The following is a 21,027-nucleotide window of genomic DNA, read 5'->3' as shown; positions in this document are numbered from 1 at the left end:
GATGCCAAGAAGAAAGGATTTAAGTGACTTTGAAAGAAGGCTTGTTATTTGTGCAGGACCGTCAGTTACAAAGACTGCTCAACTGGCTAGCATTTCAACAGAACTAGTGACTAAAAGCGACATCTGCATTTAGATCTATTGGAAAGACATCAGTAAACAGGCCAGGACATTGTGGTCAAAAACATCCATTTAATGAGTGTGATGCTCATACATTCATGCAGTATATATGGAAAAACAGCAGAGCAACTGTTCCTCAGGTAACTAAGAATGTCAATACAGGACAATGATCAGATTGTGTGAAGAGTCTGTCCACAACTACATAGAGAGGTTATTACCGTAGGACATTACAAAAACGATTGCACTTTTGAGAGTTCCGCAGTGCCAAAAGCATAGTTACTGGTCTACAGAGATATCGAAAAAGTGATATGGTCAGATGATCCATCCTTCAACATGTTCTCCAAAGGTGGGAGTATGTGTGGCATACACCATGAGAATTATAATCAGAATCATAGTCACTTTATCTCACCAAATATGTAACACATATAAGGAATATGTTTTGGTGAGTGCATACATGCATTACATGTAACATACTACAACTCCAATTACAAAAAAGTTGGGATGCTGGGTAAAATGTAAATAAAAGTAAATAAAAAGAATGCAATGATTTGGATATCATAGGCATAATTTATATCATAAATATCAGATGTGACATTTTACAATTTTACTATTTCATGAAAAATACTGACTCATTTAGAACTTAGAGCAGCAATGCATCAAAAAGTTGGGACAGGGCCATGTCTACCATTGTGTAGCATCCCCTCTTCTTTTACCAACAGTCTGTAAATGTCTGGGAAGTGAGGAGACCAACTGCTGGAATTTTGGGAGAGGAATGTTGTCCCATTCTTGTCTGATGTAGGATTCTAGTAGCTCAACAGTCCTGGGTCTTCTTTGCTGGATTTTTCATTTCATGAAGTGCCAAATGTTTTCTACTAATGAAAGGTGTAGATTACAGGCAAGCCAGTTCTGCACCTGGACTCTTCTTCTGCATAGCCAGGCTGTTGTGATGGAGGTAGTATGTGATTTTGTCTTGCTGAGATATGCAAGGCCTTCCCTGAAAGAGACGTTGTCTGGATGGGAGCATATGCTGCTCTAAAACCTCTATATACTTTTCAGCATTGATAGTGTCTTTCCAGATATGTAAGCTGCCCATGACATAGACACTAGTGGAAACCCATACCATCAGAGATGACTCCTCTTGAGTCCGCAGGACGCAGTGTCTGTGGTTTCCAAAAAGAATTTCAATTTTTCTTTTATCTGGCCACAGAACAGTTTTCCAGTTTGCCTCAGTCCATTTAAATGAGCTCTGGTCCAGAGAAGACCGTGGCGTTTTTGGATTGTGTTAATATATGCCTTCTTCTTTGCATAACACAGCTTTAACTTGCATTTGTGGAGTGCACAGCGAACTGTGTTTACAGACAATGATTTCTGGACGTGTTCCTAAGCCAAAACAGTGATTTTTCTTGTGTAGAACCATGCCGCCTATGGACCTGAATATCACAAGCATTCAATATTGACCATCGACCTTGTACCTTGCGTACAGGGATTTCTCACTTATACCCAGTCATGTGAGTTAGTTACATATTGCTCCAGCTGTTTTTTTATTAGTACCACTTCAGAAGGGGCCATCATGACCACCTCCCTCTGCACATTGGAGGTTCTGAGGTGGAAGTGGTCGACAGCTACAGGTACTTGGGTGTGCACCTGAGCAGCAACCTAACCTGGAGCAACAACACTTCCACTCTGGTCAGGAAGGCACATCAGCGGCTCTACTTCCTCAGGAGGCTGAGACGAGCTGGACTCGGGAGGGCAGTCCTCACCTCCTTCTGTGGTGGAGAGCGTCGTGTGCTCCAGCATCAACGTGTGGCATGGAAGCTGCTCTGCTGCAGATAGGAAAGCACTGCAGAGGGTGGTGAAGGCTGCACAGAGGATTGCTGGAGCCAGCCTCCCCAGCACCACAGACATTTACACCTCCAGATGCAGGAAAAGGGCTACCTGCATCAGGAAGGATCCCACCCACCCAGCACATGCACTTTTTGTCCCGCTCCCCTCAGGCAGGAGGCTGCGGAGCATCAAGTGCAAAACAACCAGACTCAGAAACAGCTTCATACCAGAAGCTGTAAGGCTCCTAAATTCCAACTGACACTTACAAGAACAAGTACTGTTACAGGCACTGTCACTTTAAACCGCACTGAGACACTTTATCTAGACACTTTATCCACTGCTCTAAGTCAATATCATGCTGCTATAGCAAACTTGCACTCTGGACTTCATATTGCTGCTAACTTCCTACTCTCCCTCTCTTGTGTACTTTCTATTTATTTATCTATTTTAATAACAGCTCTTGGGTGTAAACTGGACCATGAGATCTTAATTTCGTTCCACCTCATGTACCATGTGATGCGAATGACAATAAAATCTCCTTGAATCCTTGAATCCTTGAATCCTTACTTTTTTTTGCCCCGTCCAAACTTTTTTGAGATACATTGATCCCATCAAGTTCTAAATGAGTTAATGTTTCTTAAGAAATGGTAAAATGTCTCACTTTCAACATCTGATATGTATTCTACGTTCTATTGTGAATAAACAATAAACATTTATTTACATTTTACACAGCATCCCAAGTTTTTTAGACTTGGGGCTGTAAAAAGACCAGACAAGCAAACAGACTGTTAGGGAAAAATAAAGGGGAAAATTAAAATACAAATAAAATAATTAGAATCATGAATATTAAAGAGCCATAGAGAGGATCTAAAATGATGTGTGAATATTTGTACATATGTAGATAACAATATCTACACATATGCAGATCTAAATAGACATGGTTATGGATGATATGGATGATGATGATCTGTTTGCAGAATTGGATCAATCTTTGCAGCAAATTTAATTTTTTAAACTGTCTCAGGAAGAACATTCTCTGCTGTGCTGTCTTAGCTATGAAGACCTTGTTCCACTCCCACTTCAGGTACCTCGATATGGTGTTGCCCAGGAACTTGACTGACTGCTTAGTGGAAACCATAAAGCCATTGATATTGAGGGGGTGTAGGGAGGGACTGCCCGAAGTCCACTACTACATCTCTACAGTCTTGAGCAGCAGGTGACTGCTGCTGCTCGACCTCCCTTCTATAGGCAGATTCTCAGTTGTCTAGGAGGCTGACCACAGATTCTACAAGTTTCAGGATCTTCATAGCTGGTTCCTTAGTGACACAATGATTGGCGTAGAGACTGAAGACAAGGGGTGAGAACACACAACCTTCTGCTACACCAGTATTGAGGGTCCTGTGGTCTGCCAAATGTTTTCCTAGCCACACCTACTGTCTCCTGTTTGTCAGAAAGTTCTGGCACTATGCTGTTGAAAACTGAACAGAAGTTTACAAACAAGAACTCCAACATAGGTTCCTGGACTAAATAAAGTGCATGAAGTGCACAGCCAAGTTGACAGCATCACCAAAAGACCAGATGCAAATTGCAGGGGATTCAGCAGAGGGTTTATAATAGGTTTGGGTGATATCTAAAAATAATTAGCATGACATTTTCTTGTAAAAAAAAAAACCCACCCCCACAAACAAATTGCTGTTGATAGCAGAAAAAATACAAAAACATTTTTTAAAATGTTTTTCAGTTTTTGACATAATTTATTTTAATGATATAATTCAATAATTTGAAAATACAGGGTGATTCAAGAAGATTAATCCAATTTCCAAACTATTTGTATCACTTGTAAAGCATTACAGAGAAATGCAGTAAATTGTAAATGATTTAAGTGAGCATAAAGTTTATTATATAATTTTACAAGTGCTCAATATGACCTCCTCCATTGGTAAGCACAACATCAATCCGATAGTAAAATTCATCCCATACTTGATTGAGCATGTCAGTTGTCACTGTACTTATGGCTCTTTCAATGGGATTTCAGAGATCATCTAGTGTTATGGAACTAACGACGAATGCTCTGAGCTGTTACAGGTTCACTGCCAGCAAAAATCACATTGCGCAGTTAATGGATTCACTCTAATTAAAGTGAACGCAAAACGCTTTCTGGTCAGCGGTCACCATCTCCTTGCAGACTGAAGGGATCCAGTGACAGTCAGAAACTCTATGACCATGTCTTTCAACTGGTATGTGATTGGTTCCTATGGTTGTATGGTGCTTTGAAAGCGGATTAATCTTTTTGAATCACCCTGGACCTGTTACCCTTTACATTGTAAGTACATTTTATGATGAATAGACTAAAAAATGAGCCCAAATGACTTCTAATATTCTGGTTCTACTGACTTACATTAATAGTAGTTTTTTCCAGTCAGCTTGTTTTCTTTTACTGCAGCAATAACACTTTAAGGCAAAGAAGAGACTCCAATTGGCCCTGGAGCTTTTCTCACCTTCTATCTGCCTCCTGAAAAGCCTGTTAACATCTTATTTGTTGGTGATGAAATGAGTAAGGGGCAGAGGTAAGAGAGGGTGGGGGCATGGTATAGAAAGTCCTTTTTCTCACCTTATACAACTGTGCATCTAAAAAAGTTGGGGCACTGTACAAAATGTAAATAAAAAAAGAATGGAATGATGCGCAATTCATTCACACCCTACATCCAATTGAAAATGGTACAATGACAACATATTAAAAGTTGAAACTGAGAAATTTCATAGTTTGTCTTCAAAAAAATTATGCAAATTTTCAATTTGATGTCAGCAACATGCTTCAAAAAGTTGGGACAGGGCAACAAAAGATTAGTAAAGTTGAATAATACTAAAAAACACCGGGTGATTCATTGACAACGGGTCAGGAACATGAGTATGAGTATGAGAAAACATGATAGGCTAAGTCTTTCAGAAGTAAACCTGGGTTCACTCTGTGAAAGCCTGCATGAGCAAATAGTGCAAAAATTCAAGAATTTTTCTCAATGTAGAACTGATTAGATTTCTTTAGCTATGGTACATAATATCATTTAAAGATTCAGAGAATCCAGAGAAATCTCTGTTTGCAAGAAACATAGCCAAAAACCAATATTGGCTGGCCATGATCTTTGTGCCCTCTGGTGACACTGCATTAAAAACAGGTGTGATTCTGCAGTGAAGAATCACTGTGTGGGCTAAGGAACATTCCTGAAAACCACTGTCTGTGAACACAGTTCATCGTTGCATCTACAAATGCAAGTTAAAACTCTATTATGCAGAGAAGAAACGATATCTGCACAGGATCCAGAAATGCTGCTGCCTTCTCTGGGAAAGAGTTCCTTTAAGATGGACTGAGGTAAAGTGGAAAAGTGTCCTGCGGTTCAACAAATTAAAATTTTACATTCTCTTAGGAGATCACATCCCCTGAGCTAAAGACCTCCAAAAGCCAGCATCCATTATGGAAAAGGTGTGCATTAGCGCACATGGCATGAGTGACTTGTACCAATAACGCTGAACAACATATGCTGCCATACAGACAACATACTTTTCAAGGAAGGTCTTGCTTATTTCAGCCAAACAACATTCTGCCTGTATTACAACAGCATGGCTCTATAGAAAGCAGTCCAGTCTGCAGTCCCGACACGTTACCCGATGAAAACATTTGGTGTGCTCCGAAACTAAAATTATTCCAAGGGAGACCCTGAACTGTTGAGCAGCTAAAATCCTTTATCAATCAAGAATGTGAAAACACCTCAGTTTCAAAAGTATAGCAACTGCTCTTCTCAGTTCCCAAACTCTGACAGAGTGTTGGTAAAAGAAGAGGTGATACAGCAGTGGCTTTTCCGCCTTTCTTCAGCTTGTATTTTTAGCTTTGTAAAGGATTGTCCCCACTTTTGAATACTGCCTTCTCTTATGAAGCTGCATAAGTTAAGCTTAAAAACCATGGTTTGTTGTGCTGTATTTCACCTGTGCTGTAGTTAAAATTCAGCTGTCCTTGTAGAAACTAATGTATGACGTCACAGTGTCTGTGTATTCATTTAGGCACATCTCATTTTATTATCTGATTGGCCAGTAGTTTTGTCTGTTGCTTGTGTGCATGCCTGGCAGAATGTAAACAGTGAACAGAATGAAAGAAGAATTTCTCTAGGAAAGTTGAATGGTTTATAGATGAGATGGGGAATGCATGCGAGACATCTTTATGCCATCATTGACATGAAGCCATTTCTGTACCCCTTGGTTTGCTGGTTTGCTCTGGTCTCTACTCTGTGTAGCTGGAAGCCAGGGAGGCATAGCATGTTGTCCAGGGTCAGATCAGAAAGCCTGGTCTTCATGAAGCAGAGGACAGATGCATTTGAAAAGTCCTTGATGGTTTTCTTCAGCAGAAGTAACTCTTCCAATTCATTATCTAGAGATTGTAGATTGGAAAGGAATACAAAACCGACGCCATCTCAGCCACATGTCTGTCCCTCCACTACCTACTTACTGTGAGGATTTTTAAAAACTATGAAGCTTTTTGAATAAACTCTGGAATGATAGCTGGATAAATGTTGTTTCTGAAGTTTAATAACTGTTCCCTACTCCAACTGGCTGAGTTTGATGTACAATAGACAGCACTAACAACAAACACAAAACGTACAGGTGTCTCACCATCGCTGCCATGTGCTGCACCATCTTGGTTAGGTACAAGCTTAAATACTTGTCCCCTACAATGTGGGGGTCGAGTGGCACCATTTTTTGCTGCCAATCAATTCAAAATTATTTTGACTAATCACCTTTGTCCTATGATGAAATATTTCTATCCTGATAGAAGTGGATACTTCCAAGATGACAGTGCCCCATACACAGGGCATGAAGGGTCAGTGAATGGTCTGATGCAGTGTTGACTCTGCCTAATAAGCCACATACGCAGGTGCTTTGGGCCCAGCGGCCACCAGGGTGCTCCTTAACAACTTCTTAACTATTACTATACTATTATGTGGACTTGCGGGTAGTGAAGCATGTGCTTTTATTCCCTTACTAGCTAATAATTTAATGGAAGAATGACAAAATGATGTGGATCGAATTTTAACACTTTTTAGCATTATTCTTGACTCCTGCATATTTAACTGCTCAACTGCTCTCATTTCCTTGGTAATCCAATGACAGCTTAACAACCATTTCTGCCATTGACTCAATAAAGTCTTGAGTTCAGCCAGCATGCCAGATTTTAAATGTAAAACTCCAGATGTGGTGATAAAATGTGCCAGTACCAGATGTCTGGATAAAGGATTTGTTTTCTAAGCATGTCCAAAGATAAAACAGAAATAAAACGTTGTATTTGGATAAAACTTTGTGGTTAACACCACCTCACTTATCAATGACACTGTTTACTGAAAGGTGAGTTGTTTAGTTTGTTGGTTATTTGAGGATATGAGCTAGTTTGAATAAATAATAATCTGTGTGTACAAAAATACTTCTGCAAGAAATTGAAACAGACTTTGAACCTGGTGTAATTTTAACTGCTGTACTAAAAATAATCTTTGATGAGCCACCCAACTGACTGTTCACATGGTTATTAATGTAACATATAAATGGATTTTACAATTCTGTCTGGGCAATTATTTCATTATGTACATGACGTAAATTAGTTGATCAAACCCAAGCCCAGTAGCCTAGTAGTACTTTATGGAAAGGTTTTTGTGTTTTGTTTTGGAAACACTTTTCTGTTATAGCCTGTATTGTGGTAGCAGATTTGTTGTGATCATTGGTTTGTATGTCACCATTAATTGGGTGCTAGCTGATATGAAAATCAAAATTAAGCATTTAGAATTATACATTGTTCCTGTAAAAGTAATTCCATTTAAAAAGCTTCAATCAGCTTTAACTATGAAGAGTAATTTGTATTTGACAGTAGTGTTGTTTACATTAAAAGGTAGAAATATTCATAATCACATTAGCTTTTATCAAAATAAATATGTGATATTGTGTGATGAATGATTCCTTGTTATTTTCTGTTTGAATACTGGTTGTTGCTATAGTTAAAAAGTTATACTATAGTTGGTGTTTTATCATTGTGGTCCATTATAACTTTGAATACCTCCCCCTCCAGGGGTCTATGCATGGTCTTGCATGAAAGTTTGATATTTATAATAAACATCCAATCCAAACAAATCCAAACATGAACAGTCACAAAGAAGTCAATTATAAATGTACATAATTTAGACAAGTTGTGGTACTCATTGTTATTAGCCTTTAATTTCACAGCAAATCAGCTAGCAAGATGTGCCTCCCACCCCCAAAAGAAAATCTTGCTTACAGCCCCCAAAAGAAAATGATGTAAATACAAATGATGTAAATCATATGATATGGCCTTCTCAGTTACCAGATCTGAACACAAATGGACACCCACTGGAGATTTTGGACTGATATGTTAGACAGCACTCTCCACCATCATCATGAAAACACCAGATTAAGGAATATCATTGGGAAGAATGGTGTTTCATCCTTACATTACAGTTCCACAGATTTGTAAAATCTATTTCAATGAGTATTGAAGCCATTCTAGTGGATCATGGTTGCCCAGGCCAAACACCTTACTAAGACTAAGTTAGTTTTTTTTTCCTTCAAGTTGTTATCTGTACATTTTAAGAATATCTCAAGCAGTTTGTGTTGTTTCCATACAATTACTGAATAAAAGGCTTTAGGATATAATAAGCCCAAGTCTTATAAGCAAATGTATGTGATAAAAAAATATTTAAAAAATATTAAAATAGAAGGTCCCAAAATTGTATTATATTTTAGTTTACTGGTTGTCCGCTAATGCATTAACAAGCCAAGCTACTACATCAGCAAGAATTACAAAATAGTAGAGGAAAAAAAATCTAAGAATATTTTGTAATATTTTGCAAATAAAATAAAGAGCAAATGCACAATATTGTTGTTTAAACATCAGTTAAATCACAAATGATCCATGTGTCTTGGCATTTGGTGTTACATATAAACTATAAAATACAAACAGGCATGCATATCAGGAGATATCATTAGATTCCTGATGTATTAGTCTTTCAGTGTTTTATATAATTTGAGAGTGCCATTCCCAGACAAATCTATGCAAAATAGTAATATTATAACATGTTCTAATACAACCCAAATTCCAAAACATTGAGATGCTGTGTAAAATGTAAATAAATGTAAATAAAAACAGAATGCAATGATTTGCAAATCTCATAAATCTCATACATTTTATTCACAATAGAAAATAGAGTACATATCAGATGTTGAAAGTGAGACATTTAACAATTTCATGAATTATATTAACTTTAGGTGGCAATGCGCCTCAAAAAAGTTGGGACAGGGCCATGACTACATCTACCATTGTGTAACATCCCCTCTTCTTGTAACAATAGTCTGTAAATGTCTGGAAAAGTCTGATTTATCTGACCACAAACCAGTTTTCCATTTCGCCTCAATCCATTTTAAATGACCATTTAAATGACCCAGAAAAGATGGCGGCACTTCTGAATTATGTTGGCATATGGCTTATATCATGATATAATAAAGCTTTAACTTGCCTTTGTCGATTGAACAGTGAACTGTGTTCACAGACAATGATTTCTGGAAGTCCTGGGCATGAAGCATCAAATGTTTTCTATCGGCAGATCCCACCCACTCTATGACACAGTGATGAGATATAAGAGCACATTCAGTGCAAGAAAATGCACCACAGAGCGCCACAGGAAGACATTCTTCCCTGTGGCCATCAAACTCTATAACTCCTCCCTCAATGTGTGATTCACAATGTGTGGTTCATCTGTGCAATACTCAATACCTAACTGTACTGTTCATATGTGTAATATTAATAATTGTGTGCAATAACTCAGAAGTGCAATCATTTGAACTGCTTTATACAAGAGTTTCATATTTATTATCACAGTCACTGCCACTTTACTGTATTCATAAGAACTTTAATCTCATGTACATATTGCAAATTTCTCTCTTTGTTTTAAATTATTAAAGTGTTTATTCTTTTACATAAATGGTTGCAACTGTAATAACTGCAATTTCCCTCTGGGATCAATAAAGTATTCTGATTCTGATGATTCTGATTGGTGACAGTGCCTGGGTTTTTCTTCTGCGAAGCCATGGATGCAGTACGTGGTTAAGCATTATCCTGCTGAAATATGCAAGGCCTTCCATGCAAGACTCATTGTCTGGATAGAAATATATGTTCTAAAACCTCTATTTACTGTTCAGCATTGATAGTGCCTTTCCAGATATGTAAGCTGCCCCCACCATAGGCACTAATGCAACCTCATACCATCAGAGATGCAGGCTTTTGAGCTGTGTTTTGATAATAAGCTGGATGGTCGCTCTCCTCTTGAGTCTTACAGTGTCTGTGGTTTCCAAATACCAGTTCAAATTCTGATTTATCTGACCACAGACCAGTTTTCCATTTAGCCTCAAACCATTTTAAATGAGCTTTGGCCCAGAGAAGATGGTGGCATTTCTGGATTGTGTTGACATATGACTTTGCATGATACATCTTCAACTTGCATTTGTGGACTGCACATCTGTGTTCACAGACAATGATTTCTAGAAGCATCCAAGCCCAAGCAGTGATTTCCAGTACAGAATCATGCCGGTTATCAGTGTAGTTCCTCCTGAGAGCTCACGAAGGTCACAAGTATCCAATATTGACCGTAGGCCTTGTCCCTTGCTTAGAGGGATTCCTCCAGATTCTCAGAATCTTTTGATGATATTATGTACTGTAGATGGTGGAATATCCAAAGTCTTTGCAATTTTCCTGAAATTGTTCCACAATTTTTAGACTCAATTTTGTCCAGAATGGTGAACCTCTGGCCATCTTTGCGTCTGAGATACTATGCCTCCAGCTGTTTTTGATTAGTACCTGTTATTTTTCCAGCCTTTTGTTGCCCCTGTCCGAGCTTTTTTGACATGCACTGCTGCCATCAAGTTCTAAATGAGTTAATATTTTTCATGAAATAGTATAATGTCTCACAACATCTGAGAAGTGTTCTATGTTCTATTGTGAATAAAATATGGGTCTATGAGATTTGCAAATAATTGCATTCTGTTTTTTATTTACATTAACTATCATGATACACAGCATCCCAACATTTTTGGAATTGTAATAAAAACAAAAAGAAAAATAATAATAATAATAATAATCAATCAACCGTTATTTCGACTCGGAAGTACATTGAGGGCAACCCTCATTTTCAATGTAGCCGAGCATTTACAAAAACAGGGATTGAAATGACAAAGAAAATGATATCTATATTTAATCATTTTAAATTAAAAGAAAATTTTAGTGAGAACTCTTTTTAATCAATCAGACTGTGAACTGATTGTTGTGTACATATGTATAAACAAACTGGCAACTCAGTGTGTGAGGTACACCTACCTTGTACATATACTCATTGGTCATGTTATCAGAAACACCTATCATGTTAGTGTATATTGTAGGTCTACAATTACAGATTGTGTAATTGTATATAACATCAGTTATATTAGTCATTCCATTATTAAGAGAGACAGTGTGTTACGGTGTTACAGATACCTCTGACTGACTATCATGAAGCAGTAAATATACTGTACTTCCAGCACTATACATTCATTTTCCATTTAAATCACTCCCACATAGCATAGATAATTTTCTTCAGTATCTGAATGCCCTTAACACACATAAACACACACACACACACCCAAACGTACGCACATACACGAGCATAAATACCTCTGCGACGCCGGCTGCACATTTCTTGCTGTCCATCAGGAGGCGCTCAGTGGTCAGCAGCAAGTGTCCCAGTCTGTCTTTGACGGTTGCGCGCTGAGTCCTGTATTCATCCTCTTCGGGGGGAAATTCAGCATCCTCACGCTTAATGGCTTCGTTCAGCAAGCGGAGACACTCACTGAGCGCAGCATGCATAAAGCAAAGCTTCTCTACAGGGGAAAGCTGAGCACCCAGCGGAGGCAATGTCACCAACTGACCCCCAGGGGCAGCAAAAGATGGGAGGGACTCGCGCTTACTCTGGAAAAGTAAGACAGAGAAAAACTAAGAAACAGCCGGTTTATGAGGAGCCTGGCCACTTCCTATTCCCCCAGTTATATAAAACAGGACTACTAAACAGCAGAGGGAAATAAAGTTAAAATAGTTTCTAAAATAGTTTCTAATCACTCGCAAAGAGCGTTTCTTTAATTTTAGAAAGCAGAAATATGTATTTCACTAAAAAACCATACCCATATATTTCCTTTTTACTACAGCAAATGGGTTTGGGCAGCTGAAGGCGGGCATTACTGCTAGAGTGTGATGATTGCTGGGTGAGCGGAGCAGCTCATTGGCTGTTCGCGCTCAGTGACGTTATGGGCATACATGAAGTGCGGATTTAAACTCCTATAACTCAAGTTTAAAAGCTCTTAAAATATAACAGATGTGTTAAAATGTTTTATGATATTCAGTGTTCTGGAAATTATTGCATTCTTTTACACTAAAAATGTTTAAGCATTTATGAACTATGATTTAGCTCAGATGCTCCATACCAACCCATTCATTTTAGACTCAGTCGGGAGCGCCCACTAGCGTTTGAGAACACGGAAAACATTGCAGATAATTGTAATTCTCTCTACAAGTTCTCTGTAAGCACTGAGGACAGAGCACATAAAAAATAGCAAAAAGTTCTTATAACACAAAACCGGCTGCTGAATGCTGAACCTTATATAAAATACTTAAATAAGCAAATAACCTACCAAACAAACAAAAAAAGGAAGCTATCCAAGGCATTTTTACATGTCTGTACAAGTACAGACATTAAAGTTACATCTTAAAAATCACTAAATAAATTGAATTAACATTTTCCTGTAATTTAATATAAACATACATTTTAAGAAAATATAGTAATTGTTCTTGATTTTTGCTCCCCACACAAAGTTATTTAGCCATAAAAATAATATACCATTACATTAAATGGCTAATAAAGAGTAAATGACAGTTTTGGGCTGCATTCACATTTTTGCGGTAGATGGACTACTCTGCTACACGAAACATGTAGAGAAAACAACGATTTTTATATGAGTTTTTTAGTTTTCACAGAAAAATCAAGCAATTTATTGTTTAAAACTGATGCAGCCAGTTATGAATACATTATTCAATCCTTTCACATTCCCCTTCATCACCTGGGTTGTACCAAAGTCCTCATAGCATCTCTGGTTGTAGTTCTCTGTTTTATTTGGCACAATAAAATAAATATGCTTGGTGAGGAGGCAAAATCATTTTGTGTTTTTTTTTGTGGTAAGAACAAAAATGTTTTTGAAGCAGTGTCATTGCTTAATCTAAAAAAAAACTATGCCTATCTGGCACTGATCTCATGGAATTGCTTATTGATTAGACAGCCATACACACAAACAAACAAACAAACTCAATGTGTTGTATGCAAAAGTTTGAATTTACACATTTTGTAGATTTTCTAAGTAAAACAAAATACACATCCTCTACAGGGAACACATTTAACTATGTATATACAACATAAAATATAAAATGTGCCATAACTTTTGTGTTGGTCGCATTTTATGTTTTTTCCCCCCATATGTTTTGGTCACATTTCTCATATAAACAGTAATTGTGCACTACTATATAAGACGTGTGTTTTCTGTAGAGGATGTTCACATTTCTCATTCTCTCACATTTCTCATTGTCACATGGTGTTCTTAAATTGTTGGACTATTCACTCAGTAGACAAAGTGGTGACTGAGCCTTTTGTGAATGCTCCTCTTTTGCTTTATCACGATAGCATTACCTGTTCACCTGTTTTCTTCAGTCTAAAATCTTATCTTACTTGCTTAATCACCATGACAACTTCAGTAAAGACTAAATTTAGGAGAGAGGCTATTTTAGAACTGCAGTTCTTAAGTAATCTGATCCTAACTCCAGGATAAGAAAACAGTATTACAAAAACACCTTAACTAGACACAATTTTGCCCTAACTTGATGACAACCCCAGAGATGTTTTAACTTCTGTGTGCTTTTGGTCAGTTGCTAAGAAACAGACATGGTAGTTTATTATTGACTTTGATCAAGTAGGTTAAGATTTTCTAACCTAACATAAAGTTTGCTTCTGTAATACACATTTGTGAAAGATCTTATCTTGACTTGTCAGATCTTACAACAAAATATTTCTGTATTTGATCATTCTAAAATTTTTCCAGTCTTGCATTGGCCCCTGTCCTGACATTTTTGTAAGGATATACTTACAAAAAGGTAAAGGTACAAATAGTAGATTAGGTAAAATGTTAAATATCTTTCCTTTGTGCTATTCTAAATAAAATAAAATCACAATATTTTATCTGCATTTTATCTACATTTTATCTAAAAAGTCATAACTTTTTTAGAAATGAGTTTGTAGTTAAAAAGTGATAATTAAAGCCTTGTTGAGTTTCACAGTGTATTACAGATTTTAAATTAGACAAAAGTCCTACACTGCTAACTGATCAGATCTCAGTAGCAGATTATATACTCAGGCATTTTCTCCTGCTAAAATGTTTGTCAACGCACTTTATTTATGGACTATTGATATTCGTCAAAATGATCTACTATGTATGGAGACTGATCTCCATGACAATAGGGACAGCCTGTATTCTGATGCGATGAGCTTTCAGGCAATGCAATGTACTACCAAAAGCACTGCAGTCACTAAGGTAAATAGGCCCTTTTCACATTTCTGCATTTTTTTCTGCAGGTAGAGCAGGTACAGCTTACTCAAGTGTTCAAGTTTGAAGCAAAAACAACCTTATCTCAGTTTCAGTGGTTTGTTAGCTGATGATGAGCAGAGGAGAAAAAGGTTTGTGTTATTCACAGAGGAATGAAGCTTGTCAAACAGAGGAAAAGAACCTCTGTGTCAGCATTTTACAACTGCTACTCAACCTTAACATAAATGCGCTTTTTTTTTAACTTGCTACTACAGCTTCTTTCAGAGAAACAATTTTAATTTTCTCCCTCAAAAGCTGTCAGCATCAAGAGAGAGTAGATGTTGGAGCCAGTGTTTAAAACATCTACAGCGGTGCTATGGACAATGACGACCTGGCATATCCCCCTGCTGGCATGTGTGCATGTTTAGCTTTTTGCCAACTAGTTTATTGTTAGCAAGCTGTTTCTACATCTCCAGCTAACATGGCTTACCTAGAGTTTCGATTATGCTTATTTTCACCTATTCATTGATGTTAGCTGATATTATTGTACTCTAGTAGCCATTCTGTAGTGAGCTGAAGTGATATGAATGTCTATATTTCTAAGGTTAAAAGACCACTACAGTCATGTGTCATTCTGTAGTTATGCCCTTATTGAGAACTCCGGTTCTAAGATCAATTTCTCTATGACCAGAACGAATGGGGTTTTTGAAAAACCACTGTTATCACACCTGTGTTAAGTGAAATGTTCAGAATCCAATACGTTTTGGACAGTTTTCTCCAAACTTCTCCAAGCTACACGAAAATAAGGCGGGATATGGTGGTGTTCTGGTGTGTTGTGCTACCTAATCAAAATATCCTACCATAGTGCATTTTTACAGATATTCCCATAAATAAAATCTCTAGGTAGGACATTTCGAGTACTACCAGTGTAAAAACTGTAATGTTATTGAGCTGCCAAGCAGAAATAGAGCAACCTGCTCATATTATGCCTTTGAACTCTTCATGAAGCTGAAGTCACCTACTGTTTCGCCAGCTGCTTGTTCAAATTTTCCCATTCCACTTTGAATGGCTCAGCAGATCAGATTCTCAGGGGGTAAGCAGTAATATTAAAATATCACTTTATTTATTTATATTTTATATTACAATATAAAACCTGCATTTAGGCTAATTCCGTACTGCATTATGCAGATAACTTTGTAGAGCTTTTCAAATCAAGCTATGTACAGAACAGAAAGAACTATCACGCTTCAGTGAGTATAAGATAAAGAACAGAGAACTGCAGGGAAAGCTACTTATTATGTTCTGACTTCTTTTCATCTAGCCTTAGTCTATATATGGAAATATGCTCGCTACCATGCTGAGTTATGCTATGACAATAAAAGAAATTGGCTTTGATCAATGATTACCATTTTTTTAAAGTGTCAGATCTAGATCAATACTCTAGTAAACATCAGTAACCTCTACAAACTGCTCCTGGCCATGTCAATGAACACCACATCATGCAAAAGGAACAACTGAAAACTTTGTAAGTCAGGAGTGACTGTCTGACATTGCAGTGCTAAATACTGAATGGGCCATTCAAGTGGACTAGGAAAAAACAGTGCATTTGTTGCTGTGCCCAGGGGGCACCATCTTGCACTTCACTAAGGTAGGACATAGTTTATACTTATAGGTTATTCCCTAATATGCAGGCCTGTGCTATAGGTTTATACTTACTATATAGTTAACTGAGATGGCTTGCCCCCCCTGACATAAGTCTCAAATATCACCTATGTCTTTAGGTATCAAGAGAGATAAAGTGGGTTTAGGCTATCCCTTTCTCCAAACAACCATTGTCACATGTCCAGCCTGGTGGATTTTGGACAGACCCTGTCTTCATAAGGGATTCATAAACTACTCATCCATTATTTGTATAAACATATTTGGCTGCATTTCTAAAACATTTTCAAATGCATTTGAATCCTAGTCCAGGAGTAAAGTTGCAATATACAATTTTGCTGTGGTGACTTTGGCATAATACTTATTGAGAAAAGTACAATACAATACTTGAAATGAACTGTATTTACCATGTCATATTTAAGTTCTCTGTAGAAGATGTGTTGTTTCACTTAGACAGACACTTATAGTGCCCGTTGGCATTAATACAATAAAGATCACACTAGCTGGCACTCACTACACTCTTACAAATAAAAGTTTCTTGGCTTTGTCGTTTTATCTTTAAAAAGGTTCTACACACTTATATATCTCATGTACAGCAATGTTTATTTAAAGAATCACACACTGCAAGGTTCTTTAGGAAACCCTAATCAGTTTTATGGTACAGTTGCACAGAATCCTTTATGGAATGTATAAGCACAGCTTTTATTTATTTTAAATAAATGCTGTCATTTTGCATAAAGTATTCCTTTTTACAAAAATCCAGATGAATTTACTCAGTGCAAAAGACAAGAAGTGTTCATCTGTGGGCGCTCACATGATTCTGTACAAGCCTCAGGAAATTGAACAGGCAACAAGTTACATGTTCTTCTTTATTCTTCAGACAATTTGCCAGAACACCCTGTATACCTTCACTGACTTATGTTACATGAGTGATCATGCAAGCTATAGGCAAACAACCTCCAATATCAACCAGATGAATAAAAAGTACCTCCGGGCTAGGGTGGCACAATATGGACAGAATACTAATACTTCAGTTATATTGCTAAATACTGCAGTTGTGATATGCCTTGCAGTATATTAAACAACACTGGGGTGAATTAGCAATGTGACATGATTATAGATCAACATGTATTATTTTGATTTATTTTTTTAAATAACATTTTTTGGGTTTTTTATACAGCATCTGGAAATGTGATGTCAGGATGCTCAAAGCAAACAGTGATATACAAAAATATAATGATTGCTTAGAGTATCTCTCATTTATATATATTTATTGCAACGGTGTGTATAGTATTGTAAAGGCTGAATGGCATAATATAGCCTTCACTTTGGTGCTGCTTTGTTGGTTAAACAAATCACAGTGGCGTGGTGGGTAGCACTGTCGCCTCTCATCGAGGAGGCCCTGGGTTCGATTCCCCGGCCGGACGGCCAGGGTCCTCTCTGTGTGGAGTTTGCATGTTCTCCCCGTGTCTGCATGGGTTTCCTCCGGATTCTCCGGTTTCCTCCCACAGTCCAAAGCATGCTAAATTGCCCCTAGGTGTGAGTGTGTGAGTGACTGTCTGTGTCTGTCTGTCTGCCCTGCGATGGACTGGCGACCTGTCCAGGGTGTATCCTGCCTTCCACCCGAAGACTGCTGGGATAGGCTCCAGCATCCCCCCGCAACCCTGACCGGAGAAGCGGCTTGGAAAATGGATGGATGGATATCTTGCAAGATGACATGGATGGTAATGGAGTTGAATTAGCCCAGTTTCAATAGAAACTGTGTAGAATAGTCATTAAATTAAGATTACAATATGTATTAGCCCAAATCATGTATTGCAGCGAGTTATTTATACCTGTCTTAATATTTTACGAAAATGGATTTTTGTTATTATTATCATTGTTATTGTAATCATTATTTGTAGATGTTGTTATTATTGTTGTTATTAATTTCAAAACTGCATGAAGAAATACACAATAATAATAAATAGTTTACAAATTCATGTATATTATATCAGCTGTTAAATATATCTTGGTAGATGAGTATTACTATAATAATCATAATAATCATAATAATATACTACCAAGATATATTGGTAGTTATTATTATTGTTGTTGCCATTATTGTTGGTAGTAACTTAGCTGTGACTACTATTCATTATATAACTTTGTGATTACTTCTATATACCTACGACAATTCCATAAAACATGTTCAGCTATAGACAGTTCAAATTTGCTGTTCTTTGTTAAGAAAGTAATAAAAAGAATAAAATCAAACCAATACTGGTATATTATTATTATAATAATACCTCTGCTGAATATGTTCGGCAGTAGATATTTAGACTATATTTAGATACTGTAATCAGTAATCCATACAGTCACACCTCTTGAACTGAACTGAATAGAAATGATAAGAAAAACTCAGGAAGAGATTTATCTAGACACTACTTTATGTTATATCTTATAGATCCATGTCTAAAAATATCCATTATCCAATAAAAACTTTCACCAACCCAAAGCTACATTCCAGGCCACTCCCTCTCTCCTGGCTGCCTTTTAAAGAGCAGCTCTGCTGTGACATGTAGGTAAAAGGGAAGGGCTTGGGTGGTGGTGGGGGGGTTATTAGCTAGTCAACTGCTGTGATCACTGGAACAATCCCATAGTGTGAAGGTATACTTAGGCTACATTCATTCAATTCCATGTAATTAAGAAGTAAATTTCTGATGAATTTATGAATGATAAATACTTTTACTTTAATTTAAGTATATTTACGTAAATTTAATTTTCTTATTACATTTTAGTCATTAGCATTCAGTTCCAAATTCCTTTTATGGTTTAATGTCCTTCTCTTGTGCTGGTTCAGCTTCTGGGCTTTAGCATTTTATTTCAGACCAAAAGGGGCACAAAAGAAGGAAAACAGAACCCAACAAACTTCAGTTAATTACTGACAGATACTAAGGATTTGAGATGGACTAGAGATTTTTTTGTAGCTACTTTGACCTCTGCTTTAATAAAATTAGCTAAACAAACCTACTACCTTTACTGCAGAATGGGTTCAGGCTTCTCTGTGTGTAGCTTGCCCAGGCAAATAAATAACAGTTTGGACGGATGCCTTCCCAAACTCGAGTTTTCTCCTTTATATAGTAAACCTTTCCATCTTCACAGACACCGTTTAATTCCTTCTGCTGCTAGACCATAAACACTTTACATTACATACGGCGCTTAAATTCTTAAATTTAGCTCCACTCTGTGTCCTAGTAGTAAGAGTTTGGTTTAAAGTTTATAGTTAACTTACGTATAACTGCAGAAGATGGGCGCATTCTTCGTGTAGTAGCCGGGCAATAGCTGCTGCTTTCCCAGTCTGGCCCCCAGATCTCTGCCTGCCAGCCATCTAGGTTACTGTCTTTCTTCTAATTAAAACAGCTCAAGGTAACCTGGCTTGCTAGAACAAGTACTCTTGGCTTAAAGAGATATTTCATGATTTCCATTACTCGTCCTGTGGTGAACCATGGACTTTTGTGAACGACGGAAAAAACATACTATACGTAAAGTTATGAATTAGGGAGACTACTTCTGTTTCGAACGTTCACCGGTTAAAATATCATAGTCCGAGCTGCTCAAGCCCTTTCTGAGAAAACAGTCCGTAAGGCTTGGAGGCGGGACTGTGCAGAATTTACACGGCTGGACCGAAAATGGACGAGTTGTTCTTTTGAACTAGTTCATCTCAGTGATTCATTTGAACCGATTCACAGGTTCAACAAAGTCGAACTGTTTGTAGCCTACAAAATATCAAAACGTCGTTACTGATAAAGGTTAAACCAAGGGTGCTCAACCTTTTCCACCCCAGGGGCCACCTACCTATCACTAGAAAGTCCACAGAAAATTCTGCTTTAAAAAATATTATGGGGAAAATTTTAACGTTTGGTTGCCTCAACATGAAATGCGTATCAATGAATCTAAACGTCCAATAGCCTTCTGGAAACTATGCTGGTCTGGTGTAGGTTTAACTGACCACTAGCATGGTCATGCTGGTTGATCAGGATACCAGCACACAAAACACAACATCCCCACTGAAAAAAACAAAAACAAATATAGAGACCATTGTGTTTCTTTTGGGTCCTTGGTTTTGTACTGTGTTTGGCTTTCTCAATGGGTTGATATAACAATGTAAAGGATCATAATGGTTTAATAGATGACCAGTGGCTGATTCTAAATGCAGTTGATGGTTTATTAATGGGAACTAAAGATATTCTACAGGAAACAAATGGTCTCTATTGGAAATCGCTACGCTAATCCACATTAGAAAGCAAAACCATTTGGTTTTAATATTCCTGATGGTTTTTAATGGCCAGGAATATGCTGGTTTTGGTGGTGATCAGTCTGCTGTTTTTTCTGTCAGGGTAGGTTAGCTACTTAAGCAACATTTTTCAGTCACAAGTGGACATCTAAAACTTTGGTACAAATTTGTGCACAGTTGTTGCATATTGTTCATATTGTTTGCCATTTGAAAACATTTTAGCTTGTTTCTTATTATTAAGAAAATGATTTTTTCATTGTTTTTTTTTATCAAACTGGCATCTACCTCCATGGACCACTGGCTCCTCTTTCCACGGTAAAGTTAGTTTTATTTTCAATATTTGTTTGGTGCAGATAATTTTCAGTGATGACACACAAACTTTGGATTTTACTTGAGGACGTAATGTAGCTATTGTAGCTTTTATAATGAAGCTAATGTAGCTTTTCAGAAGAGGGAAG

The 21,027-nt window shown here is 37.3% G+C and overlaps 1 protein-coding gene across 1 annotated transcript in view; it reads right to left on the bottom strand.

Moving 5' to 3' along the window:
* The window catches only part of cntf (ciliary neurotrophic factor), a 21,430-nt gene extending 1,484 nt beyond the window's left edge, over positions 1–19,946 (bottom strand). The window contains exons 1-2 of the mRNA XM_037538839.1: positions 19,568–19,946; positions 11,690–11,983 (exon numbers count right to left, since the gene is read on the bottom strand). Coding sequence (XP_037394736.1) covers positions 11,690–11,983; positions 19,568–19,663 — 390 coding nt within the window. The 5' untranslated portion in view covers positions 19,664–19,946. The remainder of the gene's footprint in view (positions 1–11,689; positions 11,984–19,567) is intronic.
* Positions 19,947–21,027: the final 1,081 nt, after the last annotated feature.

This window comes from Pygocentrus nattereri, chromosome 5, assembly GCF_015220715.1.
Source record: "Pygocentrus nattereri isolate fPygNat1 chromosome 5, fPygNat1.pri, whole genome shotgun sequence".
NCBI lineage: Eukaryota > Metazoa > Chordata > Actinopteri > Characiformes > Serrasalmidae > Pygocentrus > Pygocentrus nattereri.
This window is presented reverse-complemented; position numbering and strand designations above follow the sequence as displayed.